The sequence below is a fragment of the Entelurus aequoreus genome, linkage group LG01, assembly GCF_033978785.1.
Source record: "Entelurus aequoreus isolate RoL-2023_Sb linkage group LG01, RoL_Eaeq_v1.1, whole genome shotgun sequence".
NCBI lineage: Eukaryota > Metazoa > Chordata > Actinopteri > Syngnathiformes > Syngnathidae > Entelurus > Entelurus aequoreus.
In genome coordinates, this window is record NC_084731.1 from 46,166,120 (window position 1) to 46,187,341 (window position 21,222).

The following is a 21,222-nucleotide window of genomic DNA, read 5'->3' on the forward strand; positions in this document are numbered from 1 at the left end:
CTCACTATAATCCCCCAGGGGGATCCAATATCATTTTAAAAGCCCCTGGAATGAGGATGATGGGACCTTTCTGTAACTACAAGAGCAGCGGGTGCAAAACAGATGTATATTTGTGCATATGTAATAATAATGGATTTGATTTATGTAGCTTTTCTGGACACTCGAAGTGCTTTACAGTAGGAACTAACTGAGAACCCATCATTCATTTACTCCGTTCTTACCACACCTTGATTGTGGTAAGCTACATTTGTAGACTGCGTGCCAATGTGGCTATACCAGCCTCTCCGACCACCACCAGTGTGAGTGGCACTGAGGGGAAAGTGGGTGAAGTGTAAAGACACAAGATCAGTGACTCGGGTGGCAGAAGCGGGATTTGTACCAGGAACCCTCAAGTTTCTAGACGACCACTCTACTATCAGAGCAACGCTGACCGTCACTGACTGACACGATCCTACTTTACCTAATAAAGTTTGTGTGTTTGCAGTATAACCATGACATTCACTATGTGGAGCCTTGTTTGAATGGTACTCTGGTGCGGGCAGACCGAACCAATAAAGATGTGAGTCCTGTTTGAACTAATGGTGATGAAATATGTGTACCCTTTTATTTGTGTTTAAAACCCATTTGTGTCATTGTTGTCTGATAGCATTTCCGGGAGCATCTGGACAAGCTGTTTGCCAAAGGGATTGGGCTGCTGGGGCAAGCTCTGACTGAAGCGTTCACAATCCTCAATGATGTAAGTTCCAAGGTGGGTGGAGGGGGTATCAGGTTGAACTAATTTGGATAGTTGCTCATGTAATTTTTTAAAGGCAAAAATATACATCAGTATATTGAGACAAATTTGTTCATATTAGTGCTGTCAAACACGTCATTTATTCAATCAGATTATTCACACTTTTGAATTTGGATTAATCACAGTTGCTACAAAAGCGTTGCATAACTTATCTGTTGTACTTTTGTTGACAACATTGCCACCGGCATACTCAGCCAACGTTATTTGTCATCCACTGCTTGTATTCAATGTACGATTAGTGTTCTTTGTAGCGTTTGTTTTGTGAACTTGTTGTGCTATGATAAGAGAATTTATTGCTGCAATATACTACTATGGCTTTGAGTACCTTGAAGGTAGAAAAGCGCTATACAAGTATAACCCATAACCCATGAATAAGCAATTCAGAGTCCATCAAGATCCACAATGCAATGCATTGCCACATCACACTTTCAAGCACTATACTACTACTATGGCCGTTCCTGACGCATGCAACGAACTGCTTCCCGTTTTAAGCGTCTCTTTTCCAAGAATGACTCGTATGCCTCTTGAGAGACTCTGCAGCCATTGTTAATTGCTGCACACAGGTTGGATCTTTCACGTGCAAGTGCCTCCCAGTTGTCAATGCTGATGGGAGAAATATTTCAGGTCCCTCTTGATTACGTCTTTAAAACGTAGGCGGGGATGTCCTTGTTTGCGCGGAGTATTGGCTAGTTCGCCATACAATAAGTGTTTGGGGAGTCGAGCGTCATCCATAGGATGAATGTTCCCGGCCCATCTGCTATGGCGTTGGCGAAGAATTGTGTACAGGTCACTGGAGCCTGTTTTCTGTAGTATGAGTGAGTTGGTGACATGGTCCTTCCAACAAACGCCCAGCATGGAACAAAGGCAGTGGAAGTGAAATGCATTGCGGCGATGTTCATTCCTGCGGTATGTTGTCCATGACTCAGATTCTTATAGTAGGGTACTAAGTGCACATGTGTGGTATACACTAGGGTTGTGCGATTTAGAATCGATTCTCTTTTTTTTTTTTTTTTATTAAATTTGCGTTTTTATTTTTTTACATTTTTAAAAAAATTTTTTTTTAAATTAATCAATCCAACAAAACAATACACGGCAATACCATAACAATGCAGTCCAATTCCAAAACCAAACCCGACGCAGCAACACTCAGAACTGCAATAAACAGAGCAATTAAGAGGAGACACAAACACGACACAGAACAAACCAAAAGTAGTGAAACAAAAATGAAAATTATCAACAACAGTATCAATATTAGTTACAATTTCAACATAGCAGTGATTAAAAATCCCTCATTGACATTATCATTAGACATTTATAAAAATAAAAATAAATTAACAATAGTGTCACAGTGGCTTACACTTGCATCGCATCTCATAAACTTGACAACACACTGTCCAATATTTTCACAAAGATTAAATAAGTCATATTTTTGGTTCATTTAATAGTTAAAACAAATTTACATTATTGCAATCAGTTGATAAAACATTGTCCTTTACAATTATAAAAGCTTTTTACAAAAATCTACTACTCTGCTTGCATGTCAGCAGACTGGGGTAGATCCTGCTGAAATCCTATGTATTGAATGAATAGAGAATCGTTTTGAATCGGGAAAATATCGTTTTGGAATCGAGAATCACGTTGAATCCAAAAAAATCGATTTTGAATCGAATCGTGACCCCAAAAATCAATATTAAATCGAATCGTGGGACACCCAAAGATTCGCAGCCCTAGTATACACATACCTTGAAGAGCAAAGAAAGGTTCTTGTTGTGCCAGGCACGCTTTGTCAATTTGCTAAAAATTTACGATTCCCTTCCAATTTGCATGTCAAGTTCTGTATCAAGGTTGTTGGTGTTGGAGACTGTGGATCCCAGGTAGGTGATTTTGTCCACCACAGATAGGTGTGTTGGAGATGGAGATAGCAGGGTTCAGGGTTGCAGGTTGGACAAGAACGTCTGTCTTTTTTAAGCTAATCTGCAGGCCGAACTCTTGACATGCAGCGTCAAAAGATGTGCAGTGCAGTTGTAGTTCAGCCTCTGAGTGGGTGGCAAAGGCAACGTCATGAGCATAAAGCAGTTCACACACCATAACTTGACATACTTTGGTCTTAGCCTGCAGTCTGGATAGATTGAAAAGTTTTCCTGAGCTGCGGGTATGTAAGAAGATGCCAGAGTCTTCGGGGAAAGTGCGGCATAGTTGGGCAGTGAAAAATATTCCAATGAGGGTAGGAGCAAGAACACAACCCTGCTTCACCCCACATCTCATCTGGAATTCGTCAGAGCGAGTGCCTTAAAACTGTACCGTTGCCTTCGTGCCATCATGAAATTGAGTAATAATCTTCAGCAGTTTAGGGGGGCAGCCAAGTCTTTGCAGAACAAAGAAGAGTCCAGATCGGCTGATATAGTCAAAGGCGTTAGTCAAGTCCACAAACACCAGAAACAGAGGTTTTGCACTTTTCCTGTAATTGTCGAACACAGAACACCATGTCAAATGTGGAGCGACCGGTTCGAAACCCACATTGCAACGGCAGAAGTGTCGCAAAAGTCACGTGTAAGTGGACAGCCTATCGAGGGTTCTTTCTGATTAGGCACAGACAGACAACTTAAAACACATGTACGCGGATCTGAATACACACACTCGGATTGATATACAGACACACAAATTAGTACACACGCACGCAAATCGGGTTACTTGCGCACAGATTGAGATACACTTTTGCAAATAATTTTGCTACAATAATACTTCCATAGGTTTCAATGTAGATGCACTGGGCGAGTCCAACTGCTTCTAAAATGCCAATAAAAATTGTAGATGTCTCCTGCGTGTTTGAAACCATAGCAAAACGCCACAGGTAGGAGAATGATAACATTAATGTGCAGTAAATAATCAAGTGTCTCCATGGTGAAAGCCCTGTTCACGCAAAATCCTCATTTGAATAGGGCTGTCTGCACCAATTGTTATTTGTACACGCAGTGTTAGTAGATCACACGCAACACGATCACTAATAGTACACGCTATATATAGATTGCACTTGCTATTTAGCACGTGGTATTAGTAAATCAGGCAATAAGCATCATGTAGCAATATTGCTAAGTGCTAAACAAGAAATACAAACTACAAACATAATCAAACAATCACTTACTGTACAATGCCCACTGATGGGATGTTTATTTCTTTCAGCACAAAACTTGTGTATCCCATTCAGATGATGACTTAAACATAACCCTAATACCTCAAAAAAGGTGTGAGCAAACAAATCTTGTCACGATTCCTAGCAATGTCTTAGGGTCTAAATTGAATTTCAAAGTTGACCAACTTCTCTGCTAATGGCCACAACTTTCTACTATACAAGTGAGAGGCATGACTTATGATTTACATTTAACTTTTACCAACTATGAGGGGATGCAGCCGCTCAATGACTCAGTAGGTCTGGAGCTGCAGAAGCTACCTCTGTAAGTGAGGTGCTGTGTTACTAAAAGTTGTTCCTCAGCAGATCATGTTATTAGAGGGATTTATAGGCAGAATAGATTAATCCCCTTAGCTACATTGTTAGGCACCCTTTGGTAGTGTTTTTTGTGATTTAGAATACATAAAAAAGACACAAATTATTGTCTCACATTAGGAATTGTGAATGATAGGAAAAATGTAAAAAAAAAAGGTGTAGTTCCCTTTTTTTCTCGTTAAATCTGATAGCCCCAGTTAATACTATTTATTAGTATCAACATTTAAGTATTTTCGTTTTACGTTATGTCTTTTTTGCTTTATTTTCAAGTTTGTTTTATTTCTACAATGTAGTACGGGCCCATACAAAACGAGCGGTTGTCCGCAAATGGCCCCCGCCAAGCATTTCAGACACCACCGTTTTTCATATCTCACCAGGAAGGTGAGATATGAAAAAGACGGAAGAGTGTCTCCAGCCTGCGTCTTCTTAGCACCATCGCTAGTCATGACTCCCGCTAGTTAAAAACTGGGCTGCTTACTTGGGGGGTGGGGTAATGCGCACTCCCCTGCATCCTCCCACACTGCAGATACTTTGCCTTTTGCCACTGCTTATATTTGATTATCAACTTATTACCACATCCTGTAGCACCAAGTATGTACAGTCCAAATGTATTTGTGGCGGGGGCTTTACTTTGTTTTAAAAATTCTCAACACAAATGTACATGCAAAAGGTAATATATGACTGTCATTCTCAATTTAAAAGTGATGCATTTATGCATCAGCTGTACTTTTTTATTTGTTCATTTTAAGGGATTTACTTGAAAAGTACAGTTAAATAAAATAAACAGATTCATTTAATGTACCGGTATTGTGTAACACTGTTTTTATAAACATAGAAAGCATCAAACTAGAATTATTTGAGAAAGGTGTGTTGTGGACACACAACAGTGCTATTTCCACCCACATTTCCACAGGCAGGCTCATGTGAAATGTGATTAATGGTTCTAATTAATGGCAGTGAATTATATCGTGCCTGATTGGAAAACACAGCAGATAAGGCCATGCAGCAGCCACGCTGCACGCTTTTTATCTCGCTGCTTTCAGGCAAGCACCATCGATGCTGAGGCCATGCAGTTTCTAACCGCTGCAGTTGTCAGAATAATTAAAGTTGTTCAATAAATATGGTAATCAGGTGTGTAGCACACAACATGGCTCAGTGTTGGGAGCCAAGTGGAGATGCCCGTACAAAGTAAAGATAATAATGCTCAGTTTTGATCAATACTCAAAGGGGTATTAATCTAACGACATGTGTATGATAGTGGTTGCAGTGGTGTACAACTGCACGGCTTCATACTAAGAGATCTTGGAAAATACAGTATATTGCCAATGGCAACATGACAACGTGTTGATTGCATTGAATAGTGCAAGTCCTCTCCTTGCTGTTCCTGCTGCTGTAGTTCGACAACACTCACATCAAAGGCTCACCAATGTGATGTGTTGTTGATAAGGCAGGAGTGGAAGATGAAGTGCATCAACAGTTTTACTCTTTACTTGTTATGAAAAACAAGCACATAAACAATGGCTTCACCAGCTTAGAAACAGAAGTCGCACTTGACCCGGAAACAGAAGTCATGCTTGGTAAATATCTATTGTGATCACCACAACATAATAAAAGAAAAAAAGACAAATGTTGTACTGTAAAAAATGTAAGACATAAATAAGACTTAATTTTGTTTAAAAAAAAAATACATGTAAAATATGCTTTAAAAAATGTGATAGACTGAAGCTGCAAAATTTAAAGCACAAAATAGCAGAGGTGTGGACTCGAGTCACACGACTTGGACTCGAGTCAGACTCGAGTCATGAATTTGATGACTTCAGACTCGACTTGACAAAATGTAAAGAGACTTGCAACTCGACTTAGACTTTAACATCAATGACTTGTGACTTCACTTGGACTTGAGCCTTTTGACTTGACATGACTTGCTACTTTCCCCAAAACCCAAACCTTAAAAAGTTATTTGGGAGCGCTCCGTATCTTTCATTTTATACGTCTGTGTCTATAAGCGTGTGTGCTGCTTGTCAGCGTGTGTGCTGTCAGTACAACAGCCAATCAAATTAGATCTACGTTCTTTTCATCACACAGCTCTCATCCAATCCAATTGCAGGACAACCACCGAACATGAGTTGTCAAACAATGCGGCAGTGAGAAACAATTATGCCAAAGTTGGTTTCGTTCGGGTATAAAAACTACGACTTGGTCAACAAAAAACGAATTGCTGTATGCAAATCATGCAGTTCAAATATTACAGACGGAGACGCAACAACTTCCAACTTCGTTCGACATTTGAAGTTATAATAATGATAAATGGGTTGTGCTTGTATAGCGCTTTTCTACCTTCAAGGTATGCACAAAGAAGGGTAAGTTTTGAATGTAAGATAACGTTTATTGGCTAAGTAACATGACTTTTATTTGCTGTGTAGTTAAATCAGTGAGGCTGTAAACTCACTGCTAACGTTATAACCATAGACATCTTATAAGGGTACGCAACATTGAGCGCTACTGCCTACTGGCGCAGACGAGACGCGGAGCCGCCATCTTGGAGTGGTGATCCGCTCCACTCAGTGCAATTCATTTGGCAGGAGCAATGAACTGTCAGAGCATTTAATTCATCTTACCTCACTGAATACCACTGATTTTCACACGTTTTTTTTGTCATACGTGTAGCTATGATAACGGACACATGTTTTGGCATTTTTATTATTCATAGTTTGCTTAACAGTAATATAATATTCTTATATGCTATAAGTGACCAGACGTCCGAGATCAAAACTGGGAATATAAGCCCAGAGAAGGGGGAAAAAAACGGTCAGCTATTTTTAAGTTGAAGAAACAATATGATTAGATTATATATACATGCGTATATCCTACATAAACAATGTATGAATACATTAGATATCTATATATTTTAGGGACCTATAGACTGTAACTCTGTTGCTGCAGCAGCAGAGAGTTTATTTTGTATTGATATTTTGTATTACATTCTTCCCTTAAATGATAATGTTTACAGTGATTGTTTTATATCTATTTTTTATGTATGTCGCTTTGGATAAAAGCGTCTGCCAAATACTTAAACATATATAAACACCTGAAAGTCTTTATATCAGCTAAAACCACCAGTCTGTTTCACTGGATTCAGAATAAAACCAAATTATGTCTTACCCAACAACGTTAGTATTTGAATATTGTTACTTGAAGACTTATTCCTGTTTACAATTATACTGTTAAGAAAGTATTGTCTTATACTTTGCCTAAAATGAGAATGCATCATAATCAGTGGCGGCTGGTGAATTTTGTTTTAGGTGGGGCTGAAAGTTTGTAAACCAAACCCCTGTAGGGGGGTCATCCTCCCCCAGAAGATTTCTTTGTGATTCTCACATACAAATATTGAAGATCTTTACTCCTTCTCAACTTTGTGGTAATGTTATTTTCATAAAATACAACCAATAGTATGTTAATGTTTGTTTTTGCAAATGTGTTTATTCTGTAAAGGAATGAGTTAAATGTTTAAAATTGTTTAAACTATTAAAATGACTGGTTAATAGTGCTATTATGAATTGCAATGTCAGCACTATTTTTTTTCCCTGCAATTTCAAATGCACTTGTTTTAATAAATAAATACAGCGTTTTAAAAGCATACACAATCTGTGTAAAAATATTAGTCTGTGGTTAAAAGGACTTGAAAAGACTCGAAACTCAAAATGCAGGACTTGGGACTTGACTTGAGACTTTCTAGTCTTGACTTTGGACTTGACTCGGGACTTGCCTGTCTTGACTCGGGACTTGACTCGAGACTTGAGGTCAAAGACTTGAGACTTACTTGTGACTTGCAAAGCAATGACTTGGTCCCACCTCTGCAAAATAGTGAGGGATGATTATATAAAAATACAATTACCTTTTTTTTTGTTGCTTTCTTTCGGGTCTCAAGCATAATGATGCTTTTAGATGAAGTTGAGGGGGGCCACAGCAGCACCGGCTGTTTGTTGAGACCAGAAAAGATGTTACGTTTGTTGGTAGTCGTCTTTTTTGTTTTTTAAAACAAAATACACAGGGGTCTGAATACTTATGTCACTAAGTTTGCCACACTACCTTCTACATCAGAGGCCTCATGTTGAAGAGTGCTACACACTAAAACCTGCCGTATGCATTTTTTCACATGCTGTGGATACTTTGGTGACACTCAGAGGTGATGCTGAGTAACTGTTTAAATAGAGAAATGTGCAAAATATTACTCCTTAGTCTGATTGATATGCACATCAAATACATATGAACATTCAACACACTCCTGTGTGTGAAATTACACAAATTGATATAAAAGCATAGGCAAAGTGGTGCAAAAACACTTTAAATTATCGGCACATTAGCCAGGTATATTAAATTCTCATACAATGCAGCTAAACAGTCTTCTACTGCACAGAGTTGGAACAACAAGGTACATTTACAGACAGCCCCATTTTAATTGAATTATGTTTGAAGCCGAACAGGTAGCACCAAATCTATTTGTGGTGGTACAAATTAATCTGTGGCAGGCTGCCAAAAATACATTCATGGAAACACTGTCCTATATAATGAACAATACTCGATAATAGTTAACTCAAGCATGTGTGTGACCGCGTGTAAGAATGTTTTGCTCCCACCAAAAATCTCTTGCCTATTATGATGCAAGCATGATGAACCACAGGATGTGTTACCTCACATGACAGGAGTGCACAATTAATTATTTATTTTCTGCCACTTCAATTCCTTGTTTCCTTTTTCATAGAAATGTTTCCACAACTGAAGGTCATGCTAACATTGTTGATTTATTTTACTGCAATGCAATCATTTCATTTGGAATCATAACAGAGTGTGTACCAGTGTAATTTCTGGGGATGTGCAACCTGTGTGACAGGTCAATAATCCACTTAATTACTGTAGTACATCTTCCGCAGAAATCAGAATTAAGACTCCGCTGGTCTATTAACGGGGACATAAACTGTTTTTTATTGACTGAGGACTTCACAGCTGCCAATTTAACACCATTTCCAGTGCTGTGTATGTTGGCTATGCTTGTTAAACGTGTAACTAAAAACACGAATAGGATTCAGGCTGTTTTTGTGTCTGTTGCTGTTTTACTCCAGTTCAATCAGACTGGCCATGGAAGCGTGTGTAGCCAAGCCATAATGCTTGTGACGGATGGGGCAACGGAAATGTACGATGACGTTTTTGAGAAGTACAATTGGCCAGAAAGAAAGGTAAGAGTGACATTTACCCGCATGGAATCTTGATTTGGATTGTTTCACATTTTTGATCAATTTCTACCTCTTCAGCACTTTTACAACAACAAAGATGAATGCAAAAGCTCTACTTTTGACGTGTGGGGGAATTGGTTTCTTACATTATTACCAATCATAAATCGGCCATGTAAATGTAAATTAAAATGAAGTTCTTCCACTCACACCTCGAATGCTCCATGTTCAAAAGCAGTGTGAGTCCCATGAGGAATAAAACATAGCAAATTAACTGCTTTCAAGGGCAGATCATTCTCTGGTCGCCGCACCTCGCTAACACTTTTTCCCAGACTCCACATTGGCTTTAATGAAATAAAATTGTTTGGTCTGCGATTCGCAGAGCAATAAAAACAGCAGCTCTGGGGCCTTTCCTCATTTTTGTCAAGCATATGTGTGCTGGCAGTGCTTGGCCGGGCGCGGTACGGAATGAGGCAGGGTCCCCCTCCCTACACACACACAGCCTCAGGGATTTTATATGACAACCATTCGGTTTTCTATAAGCTTTATGCTTAGCAAAGCATCTGGAGCCAATGAGCCGTCAAGCATTGGCAATGTCACACATTGTGCTTCAAAAAGGACAGTGGAACATGCCCTCATGCTCAGTGCCTGACAACAAAACAAGATTTAAAAGGCTAAATGAAAGAAACTTAATGTAATTAAGATGGCAAAAGCCCTGGAAATATGCTGCATTGTATTGTCCTTGTGATATGAAAAATATGTAATGCAATGTTTGTCTTTTTGCTTCATCTTTAAAACTGTGTTTTCTCTGCACAGGTACGCATATTCCCTTATCTGATTGGCCGGGAGTCTGCGTTTGCTGATAACCTCAAATGGATGGCGTGCGCCAACAAAGGTTTGACTTCATGATGAGAATATTCACAAACAAAGACTTGACACTGTCGTTGTATGGAAGAGAAATCAGTGTAGAAGTAGTGGATGTAGTGTGAAGCAGTGTGGATATCTGCAGTGTGTGTGTGCGCGCGTACACGGTCTCTTTCTGCCTAGAGGCAATGAAGTGGCACTAGAGGGGTTCAGAGGTTGATGTGCTGTAATCCGTCTCCCTCTCAGCTGCTCACTCCTGATGGCTCCCACGTGTCAACACCCTCTGGAAAGCTAAGTTACTGTTTGGGGAAAAAAGCGCGTTTTATAGCCTTACCTGCTTTCCCACTGAGAAATACCCTTACTTGTCCAGCATAAGCACCACTCTGTATTAAATGATGCCATATGGCTTAAAACCAGTAAACCATTTTCCTCAAGGGTTTAATAGAGTTAAGAAATATTAGGGACATTATAAGCAGCAAATTAGGTGAACTTGAATTGCAAGTGTCTAGAGACAGTTGTGTTTTTGTTGTGCTTTATTTCTCTTCAGACCTGCCAACATGCACGCATTTTATATATCGGGCTCGCAATTTTTTTTTTAGATACATGTGTGCTTCACTTTTCTCGAGGTAAGCATTTTGTTACACTTTTTCGACTCAGTTTCGTGTTTAGTCTCAAAAAAAAAAAGATTATGCACTTACGCAACGCCACCTCGCTCCTCCCCCACACACCATTTTGCGTAGCTCGATGTGCGCCTTTCAAAAATTGGAACTTTGTGCACAGTTTGTTTTTATAAAATTTCCTGGGCATAAACGACCGTTCAGACAGCATACAGCCCACCTTCGCAAACGCTGACATTTACGGTGAAAGTGAGCTTTGTAATACATTGATTAGAGCCAGCTTCAATGTCACTCCCCTTCTCTCTTTAATTACCATGGTTCACTCGTGACAAAGGAAGTCAAAAAGCTAAATAGTTGATGAGAGTCCTTGTTGTCCACTAAGTTGTTACACCAAGCATTCAAGTAGAGTTTAAAAAAAAACAGAACAGCAAATATATTTTATAAAATGTTTTCTCTTCTTTGAAAAATAATTACTTCGTCCTTCAACAATTGTTCATGTACCGGTACTTATATTTTTACCATCTGTGTGTGTTTGTTTCAGGATATTTCAGTCAGATTTCCACATTAGCAGATGTTCAAGAGAATGTGATGAGGTATCTCCATGTCATGAGCCGCCCTAAGGTTATTGACCACGAACATGACACTGTTTGGACCGAGGCTTACGTAGACAGTGCAGTGAGTATGCCTGTGTGTGGTTGATTTTTTTTTTTTGTCTGTGAGTAAGTGTTGGTGTGTTTTGTACACAAAGCTAATCAGTTTGAGGCCAGTTTATAGGATAGGATAGACTTTTATTTATCCCATAATGGGGAAATTACATTGTAGCAGTGCAGGTTTTTACATACAGTAACAGAAGTAAAGCGTAATGAAAAACAAAAAAATTTTAATATATACTACATATTGCTCACTAATATGTATAGCAAGAAGATAAAATACAACAAAACAAAACTAACATTGGTATTGCACACTATGAAAAAAAAAACATCACACTAATCACATAAGTCCATTGTAAAGTCTTATGGCTGTGGGTAGAAAGGACCTGCGATAGCGCTCTATTTTGCAATGTGGATGTAACAGTCTAATGCAGAAGGAGCTACTCAGGGCCTCCACCCAAGAGCAAGAAGACTCCAAATTACTTTATATTTTTTCACTTGAGATTTAATTGTAACTAAACCAGCAGTATCAAATCTGCGTTATAAACACCTTACATTATGATGCAGTGCAGCTCTTAATAGCTCTTTTTAAATGTAAATGTAAATGTGTTCCATTTCTTTGTCACTTGTTATACTTCTGGAATGATTCCTCATTATGAGCTTCATTAATTTGCATGGATTTTCTCTCCCTGCACAGCTGTGTTCACAGTCATTTTCTATTGTGTGATCTTGATTTCAATAATCAGTTCCTTCTTTGTGCCTTTTCCTCTCTAAACAGCTTTCCCAGGCACACAAGGTAAATAAAGTGCATATTACTCTAAATTGTAGCCAAAAAGAAAGCTTTGCACTATGTATTTAGTCGTGTTGTTCAATAAATTGCTGCAAGTGTAGCTGTGACTGACAACCCCTCGAAAATAATGGAATCGGCAGACTTGGAGGATGTTCATTCAGTTGTTTACTTATGTAGAAAAAAAGCAGGTACTGGCATGACACACAACTATAGTCATTTCAAATGGCAACTTTCTGGCTTTAAGAAATACTAAAATATATCAAGAATATACATTGTCGTACTCTGTAACAGTTTCAGTTTTAAATCAAGCAGAATGATACAATTATGGAATCACTCAATTCTAAGAAAATATTATGGAATCACTCTGTAAATTTTAATTGCCAAATTTAACACCTGCGTCACATTAAATCTGTTCATTGGTCTGCAGTTACAAAAGGGAGTGTTTAGACCTTGGAGAGCTGTTGCACCTGGTGAATTGACATGAATCATGGCTTTTTTCACTCTATCTTGAAGCCAGAAACTTTCTATTTAAAATGACTATAGTTTTGTATAATGTCTGTTCTATAAATTAAATAGCTGAATGAACATCCTCCAAGTCTGGTGATTTTAATAGTTTTTGCGATGGGTTGTAGATCAGAATCGCAGAAAATTTGATATTTTGATGTAAAATAACTTCTTATAGCTGGGATGTTCGGTCACGTGCAGCTCACGTCCCGCCCGCGTGGTTGTCAAGCTAGCTCTGTTTTCAATGGGTATGAGGCGCCATTTAGCCTTTCTCAAAGGAAAAATGCCCTATGCTTGAGGTTTTTTTGGCTGTACAAATCATTCAAATCGCAACAAGAATAAATGTTTCTTCTGAGTTCCTCGAGAGGTAATTTAAAAGGGAGGAAGAATGCAAGATTTTACAAAACGACGAGAAAAGCATGCAGGTCACACTACAGTCCAAGGGAGCAGAGTTGAAGAATTCTTGAGTTTGCAGTGATCACTCCGTTAAAGGTTTGTTTGATATACTTTTAACGTTTATTATTTCCCATTTAAGTATTATCTTGATATTATTTGTATTTTATTTTATTTGTTACAAGTGTTTCGAAAAGTGCCAACTCGACGTGTCTAAATAAAAGAAAGTAAATGTTAGCAAAACCTAAAAGAGTTGAGCTTTTACCAAAGGCAACAATCATAAATGAAGCTTTCAGCACATACACAATGTTGACATCTATAGTTATATTTTGATAAAGACGGGGAAAACACGCTACTCGTAAACGGTGCGTGCAACAGCAACAAATATCAGTAGACAGGAAATGAAATCATGAAAAGAGATCTTACCCGAGTAAAAACTATTCATATCATTTTGGTCTTGGTCTTGTATGATGAGATTATCGCAGATGTTCAAGATGCAACCTTTTAATTAAATGTGAATAATAGGATAATGAGACTGATTTGGTGGATTTAAAGATTCCTTTTTTATTTATAAATGAAATTGTAAATGGGTATTTGGTGGGTAGATTTGAAATGTATTGTACTGTATATTATCAATCAATCAATCAATGTTTACTTATATAGCCCTAAATCACGAGTGTCTCAAAGGGCTGCACAAGCCACAACGACATCCTCGGCTCAGATCCCACATCAGGGCAAGAAAAAACTCAACCCAATGGGATGACAATGAGAAACCTTATATGATTATGATTATTACATAATGATGTATATTTTAACTGTGGGTCCCTGTCCATAAGCTGTGTGCTTCTAGGGATAACCTTTTTGCAGAACGGACTCTGATGTTAACAAAAGAAACAATAATGTAATACAAAATTATGTCTGTCTGTAAATAAATAAATAGTATTTATCCGGGAGACCTTTGAGAGCAATTTCCTTCACCCCGCCTCACAAAGAGGTTGTAGACCTGCATGCTTTTCCAAGTTTCTATCTTTTTTGTCGTGTAGAATGATGAGCACAATAGTTCGAAATGTCTGAGAACGCGACCAACATATAATCCTTGATATCACTCAACAAATCTTTTTTTTGATAAAGTATAGGGATCTATTCTATTGCATAGTTAGATTTTTTGCTTGTATCTGCTTTTTGCAGACAGATTTAATCCTCTTTTGTACTTCGATAGTTCACCGGCTCCTTGGTGTAAAACAGCCATCTTAGCTTGGTTGAACACCACTGGTTTTCACTTCCGGGAAGAAATCCCGTGTCGGAATACAAGCAATTGTCTGAACTTTTTACCTTGCATACTTTGATATTCAGAAATTCTGATCAGCTCAATTTACTGTACTTTGCATACGATATACTGTATTTTACACGCACGCTTACACACATATAAGCAGGGAAACTGTAGTGCGTATGCTCCTTTATCTCAGCCTTGGACAGACCATTCATCATTCTGTGGACCATTGCATTTTATCTGCTAAAGCCCATAATAAAAGTGACATTGTAGGAGAAGCCTGTGTGTGTGCGCACACAAGACCATCCTAGTCTCCACTTCCACCGAGTGTTGTGATAAATCTTTGGACGCACCATTCTTCATTTTGTCATGTAAGCCTGGTACACGTTGTAGTTTACAGCTGGTTTGTTTCTTACACTTGCTCAAATGAGCATGAACCATGCACGCGCTCATCACTAAGGATACAGTAAAGAGCGAATCACAAACTGACTTCAGGATGTTTTCCTTCATGCGTTGCTTTCCTCCCTCCTCGTCACGTTTGAAAGGAGGTTTTGATCAGTCAAAGGCTGCTATTAAATAGTGTTTGGAGGAAATAGACTCAAATCTATTTTATTTAGCTTCGCTGCAGTAAAGGTTTTATGTGCTGCCCTAAATCCAGTATTGGCTGCTTATTTGTGAGGTCAGAAGGTTCCGTAACCCTCTGGTGAGTCGCTATAAAAATATAAGCACTGTACTTTACAGTGTGAAAAACTACAATTAGAATGGACCTCAGTAGAGCCAACTCTGAACAATTGTTAATTGGTTTCCGGGCCTAACCATGGTAAGTTAATTCCCGCTAAGTAGGAATTATTATTAATAAATCAAATAGTTTAATTACCAAACCATAAAACACTTGTTTACAACCTTCTAAATACGTTTGTAACATTATGAAAGCCCTCTAGACAGTAAATACACCCACATAATCAGCTTAAAACTTCCATCCATCCATTAATTTTCTACCGCTTGTCCCTCTTGGGGTCGCGAGGGCTCCTGGAGTCTATCCCAGCTGCACTTGTCAAATCCAATGTAATAATGTTGCCTGAGCCTGAGCCATTATTAATATTTTTAAGCAGCGCGCTCTGATTGGTTTGATCTCATCTTGTGGCCAATACTACTGTAGTAATTATATTTTTAGTTCATTAAGCCATTTATATGCTTGAAAATGCTTAATGTAGGCCAGAGGTCCCCAAACTACGGCCCATGGGCTGAATCTGGCCCACCAGTGTCATAAATCCGGCCCGCGGGAAGTCCCAAGTTAAAAATGTTTATTTATTTATTTATTTTTTTTAAATTATATTATTTTTTTAAACCTGTCCTTTCTAATCCATTTTCGACTGCTTGTTATTCTCGGTGTCTCCTAGCTGCTCAGACAAATCATATTGTCTAAAAATGCATTTTCCCATCGATAACGTGACATCATCGGCAAAATGCGCGCTCTTTCAGTCAATTAGTGCACGAGGAATATACATATATATATATATACACATAGACAGCCCGGCCCCCGGCCAAATTGTTTTAACCCAATGGGGCCCCCGAGTCAAAAAGTTTGGGGACCCCTGATTTAGGCCATAAATATGTGGAATGTCTTTAAAGGAAAAAACTGAAAAATATGCCCTGGATTGAAGCCGCAATTTTAGAATGCACAATATGGTGATGGACGACTGTAAATCGTTTCAAAAGGTCAGATGAAAAATGTAATGGGTTCCCTCTTGGCTCATGCCCTACATACTATCCATTCATCCATCCATCTTCTTCCGCTTATCCGAGGTCGGGTCGCGGGGGCAGCAGCCTAAGCAGGGAAGCCCAGACTTCCCTCTCCCCAGCCACTTCGTCCAGCTCTTCCCGGGGGATCCTGAGGCGTTCCCAGGCCAGCCGGGAGACATAGTCTTCCCAACGTGTCCTGGGTCTTCCCCGTGGCCTCCTACCGGTCGGACGTGCCCTAAACACCTCCCTAGGGAGGCGTTCGGGTGGCATCCTGACCAGATGCCCGAACCACCTCATCTGGCTCCTCTCGATGTGGAGGAGCAGCGGCTTTACTTTGAGCTCCCCCCGGATGACAGAGCTTCTCACCCTATCTCTAAGGGAGACCCCGCCACCCGGCGGAGGAAACTCATTTCGGCCGCTTGTACCCGTGATCTTGTCCTTTCGGTCATGACCCAAAGCTCATGACCATAGGTGATGATGGGAACGTAGATCGACCGGTAAATCGAGAGCTTTGCCTTCCGGCTCAGCTCCTTCTTCACCACAACGGATCGATACAGCGTCCGCATTACTGAAGACGCCGCACCGATCCGCCTGTCGATCTCACGATCCACTCTTCCCTCACTCGTGAACAAGACTCCGAGGTACTTGAACTCCTCCACTTGGGGCAAGATCTCCTCCCCAACCCGGAGATGGCACTCCACCCTTTTCCGGGCGAGAACCATGGACTCGGACTTGGAGGTGCTGATTCCCATCCCAGTCGCTTCACACTCGGCTGCGAAACGATCCAGTGAGAGCTGAAGATCTTGGCCAGATGAAGCCATCAGGACCACATCATCTGCAAATAGCAGAGACCTAATCCTGCAGCCACCAAACCAGATACCCTCAACGCCCTGACTGCGCCGAGAAATTCTGCCCATAAAGGTTATGAACAGAATCGGTGACAAAGGGCAGCCTCGGCGGAGTCCAACCCTCACTGGAAACGGGTCCGACTTACTGCCGGCAATGCGGACCAAGCTCTGACACTGATTATACAGGGAGCGGACCGCCACAATAAGACAGTCCGTTACCCCATACTCTCTGAGCACTCCCCACAGGACTTCCCGGGTACACGGTCAAATGCCTTCTCCAAGTCCACAAAACACATGTAGACTGGTTGGGCAAACTCCCATGCACCCTCAAGGACCCTGCCGAGAGTATAGAGCTGGTCCACAGTTCCACGACCAGGACGAAAACCACACTGTTCCTCCTGAATCCGAGGTTCGACTATCCGGCGTAGCCTCCTCTCCAGTACACCTGAATAGACCTTACCGGGAAGGCTGAGGAGTGTGATCCCACGATAGTTGGAACACACACCGTCTGGTTCCCCTTCTTAAAGAGAGGAACCACCACCCCGGTCTGCCAATCCAGAGGTACCGACCCCGATATCCACTTGTCAACCAAGACAGCCCCACAACATCCAGAGCCCTAAGGAACTCCGGGCGGATCTCATCCACCCCCGGGGCTTTGCCACCGAGGAGCTTTTTAACTACCTCGGCAACCTCAGCCCCAGAAATAGGAGAGCCCACCACAGATTCCCCAGGCCCTGCTTCCTCATAGGAAGACGTGCTGGTAGGATTGAGGAGGTCTTTGAAGTATTCCCTCCACTGATCCACAACATCCGCAGTTGAGGTCAGCAGAACACCATCCCCACCATACACCATACACGGTGTTGACATTGCACTGCTTCCCCTTCCTGAGGCGGCGGATGGTGTTCCAGAATCTCTTCGAAGCCATCCGGAAGTCGTTTCCCATGGCTTCCCCGAACTCCTCGCATGTCCGAGTTTTTGCCTCCGCGACCGCTGAAGCCGCACACCGCTTGGCCTGTCGGTACCTGTCTGCTGCCTCCGGAGTCCTATGAGCCAAAAGAGCTCGATAGGACTCTTTTTTCAGCTTGACGGCATCCCTTACTGCTGGTGTCCACCAGGGGGTTCTAGGATTACCGCCACGACAGGCACCAACCACCTTGCGGACACAGCTCCAATCGGCCGCCTCAACAATAGAGGTATGGAACATCGTCCACTCGGACTCAATGTCCAGCGCCTCCCTCGTGACATGTTCATAGTTCTTCCGGAGGTGGGAATTGAAACTCTCTCTGACAGGAGACTCTGCCAGGCGTTCCCAGCAAACCCTCACAATGCGTTTGGGCCTGCCAGGTCTGTCCGGCATCCTCCCCCACCATCGCAGCCAACTCACCACCAGGTGGTGATTGGTAGAAAGCTCCGCCCCTCTCTTCACCCAAGTGTCCAAAACATGAGACCGCAAATCCGATGACACAACTACAAAGTCGATCATGGAACTGCGGCCTAGGGTGTCCTGGTGCCAAGTGCACATATGGACACCCTTATGTTTGAACATGGTGTTTGTTATTGACAATCTGTGACGAGCACAAAAGTCCAATAACAAAACACCACTCGGGTTCAGATCCGGGCGGCCATTCTTCCCAATCACGCCTCTCCAGGTTTCACTGTCGTTGCCAACATGAGCGTTGAAGTCCCCAAGTAGAACGACGGAATCACCCGGGGAAGCACTCTCCAGTACTCCCTCGAGTGAATCCAAAAAGGGTGGGCACTCTGAGCTGCCGTTTGGCGCGTAAGCGCAAACAACAGTCAGGACCCGTCCCCCCACCCGAAGGCGGAGGGAAGCTACCCTCTCGTCCACTGGGTTGAACTCCAACGTGCAGGCTTTGAGCCGGGGGGCAACAAGAATTGACACCCCAGCCCGTCGCCTCTCACTGCCGGCAACGCCAGAGTGGAAGAGAGTCCAGCCCCTCTCAAGAGACCTGGTTCCAGAGCCCTTGCTGTGCGTCGAAGTGAGTCCGACTATATCTAGCCGGAACTTCTCCACCTCACGCACTAGCTCAGGCTCTTTCCCCACCAGCGAGGTGACGTTCCACGTCCCAAGAGCTATCTTATGTAGCCGAGGATCGGACCGCCAAGTGCCCTGCCTTCGGCTGCCGCCCAGCTCACACTGCACCCGACCTCTAGGGCCCCTGCTATGGGTGGTGAGCCCATTGGAGGGGGGACCCACGTTGCCTCTTCGGGCTGTGCCCGGCCGGGCCCCATGGGGACAGGCCCGGCCACCAGGCGCTCGCCATCGAGCCCCACCTCCAGGCCTGGCTCCAGAGAGGGGCCCCGGTGACCCGTGTCCGGGCGAGGGAAATCTGGGTTCTTTGTTCGTGTTCTTCATAGAGGTCTTCGAGCTGCTCTTTGTCTGATCCCTCACCTAGGACCAGTTTGCCTTGGGAGACCCTACCAGGGGGCATAGAAGCCCCCGGACAACATAGCTCCTAGGATCATTGGGACATGCAAACTCCTCTACCACGTTAAGGTGGCAGCTCAGAGAGGAGTACATACTATCCATAATCAACTATTTATTTTAATGTTTGAAAGTCTTTTTTTGCTCATTAGCAACAGTGCACTCTCCTCATTTGTTGTGTTGTTTTCAATTTATTGTATTGTTTGAAAGTTTTGTTTTGCTTATTAGCAACAGTGCACTCTCCTCATGTCTCTGTTTTTTTCAGTTAAATGACAAAGCAGGCCCAAGTCTGATGACCACAGTAGCCATGCCTGTGTTCAGCACTAAGAATAAGACGGTGAGTACGCGTGATGTTTGTCTGTTCCTGCAGTTGTTTAAATTGTGTGTGTGCGTGTGTGCGTGCATGCGTGCGTATGTGTGTGTGTGTGTTTTGGATGCTCTCATGCAGAAGAATCAGGGTATTCTGTTGGGGGTCGTTGGAACAGACATTCCTCTGCAAGAGCTGATGAAGCTTATTCCCAAACATATGGTACAATCCTCTAATTTTGGTTAAATCAGACAAATAGATTGAATTTCTCATTAAAAATATTTTTTAAATCGTTGATGTCTTTTTGTCTCCAGTTAGGGATCCATGGCTATGCATTTGCCATCACAAACAATGGCTACATCCTGACACACCCAGACCTCAGGCCTTTGGTATGGTTACGTTTCCAAAACTTTATTCTTATTTTGCCTGACTTGACCCTTTTTTATTTTTGTCCATGCAAATGTATAGCTAGCATCCATTGGCGAGGGCAAACAAAGTCAAATGTATAATGTGATGAGGAGAATAAACGAGCACGTATAGTTTGTAATCCCCACCTTTTCCTTTGATGTATGCATGCAGGGATAAAGGCCACTCATAGGGCTGGCTGGCCTGAGGTTTCCCAGAGGTAACTTAACACTCACTGGCAGAGACCACAGCCGCTCGCCTGAAGGCCACTGAGCTCTCAAGGGCTATGGCTGTGCTCGTGGATCTGTGTGTGCCAGTGTTAGTGCTATTCCTCTCTGTGCAGCTGTGCTTATGTGTGTGTCTGTGCTCTTTGTCTCTTTGTGGCTCTGTGATTGTTGTCATTGACTGGTTGTTTCTTGTCGACTGACTGATGATATTAGATAAGAGGATTTGACATGCACTGTTTAATACATTCATGTAGAGCTATTTCGCTGTGAGTTTCCTAATAATTACTTTTCATTTACCTGACAATGTTAATTTCACACATGATGTGTTCCATAATTATCCTGTACAAGGGATTCATAGATAGGAATCTTCAATTTACCAGTGAATCACAAAAGATGTGTTACAATGAGGCAACTCAAAATAGCTCTGTTTTTGTTCCATTTGTTTAAAATTAATGTTACATCTCTATATTTATTTTTGTACATTGTGTTCCTGTGTGCAGTATCAGGAGGGTCAGAAGAGGAGAAAGCCCAACTACAGCAGCGTAGACCTCTCCGAAGTGGAGTGGGAGGACAAAGATGACATTGTACGAATATGTTTTATGCTTCCACTGCAACGACTCCATTCCTAGATCCCC

The 21,222-nt window shown here is 41.7% G+C and overlaps 1 protein-coding gene across 5 annotated transcripts in view; it reads left to right on the plus strand.

Annotated features, from left to right (window-relative positions):
• cacna2d3 (calcium channel, voltage dependent, alpha2/delta subunit 3) overlaps positions 1-21,222 on the plus strand; it is a 142,641-nt gene that overhangs the window by 64,346 nt on the left and 57,073 nt on the right. For 4 of the 5 annotated variants that reach the window (XR_009826728.1, XM_062052756.1, XM_062052767.1 and 1 more), the window contains 10 exons: positions 470-559; positions 647-736; positions 9,416-9,529; positions 10,340-10,418; positions 11,546-11,679; positions 12,433-12,450; positions 19,914-19,985; positions 20,097-20,177; positions 20,270-20,344; positions 21,088-21,171. Coding sequence is in view for 4 of the 5 variants with exons in the window: in XM_062052756.1 (XP_061908740.1) it covers positions 470-559; positions 647-736; positions 9,416-9,529; positions 10,340-10,418; positions 11,546-11,679; positions 12,433-12,450; positions 19,914-19,985; positions 20,097-20,177; positions 20,270-20,344; positions 21,088-21,171 (837 nt within the window). In the remaining variant the exon portion in view is untranslated. The remainder of the gene's footprint in view (positions 1-469; positions 560-646; positions 737-9,415; positions 9,530-10,339; positions 10,419-11,545; positions 11,680-12,432; positions 12,451-19,913; positions 19,986-20,096; positions 20,178-20,269; positions 20,345-21,087; positions 21,172-21,222) is intronic. The other variant, XM_062052747.1, reaches the window with a different exon arrangement.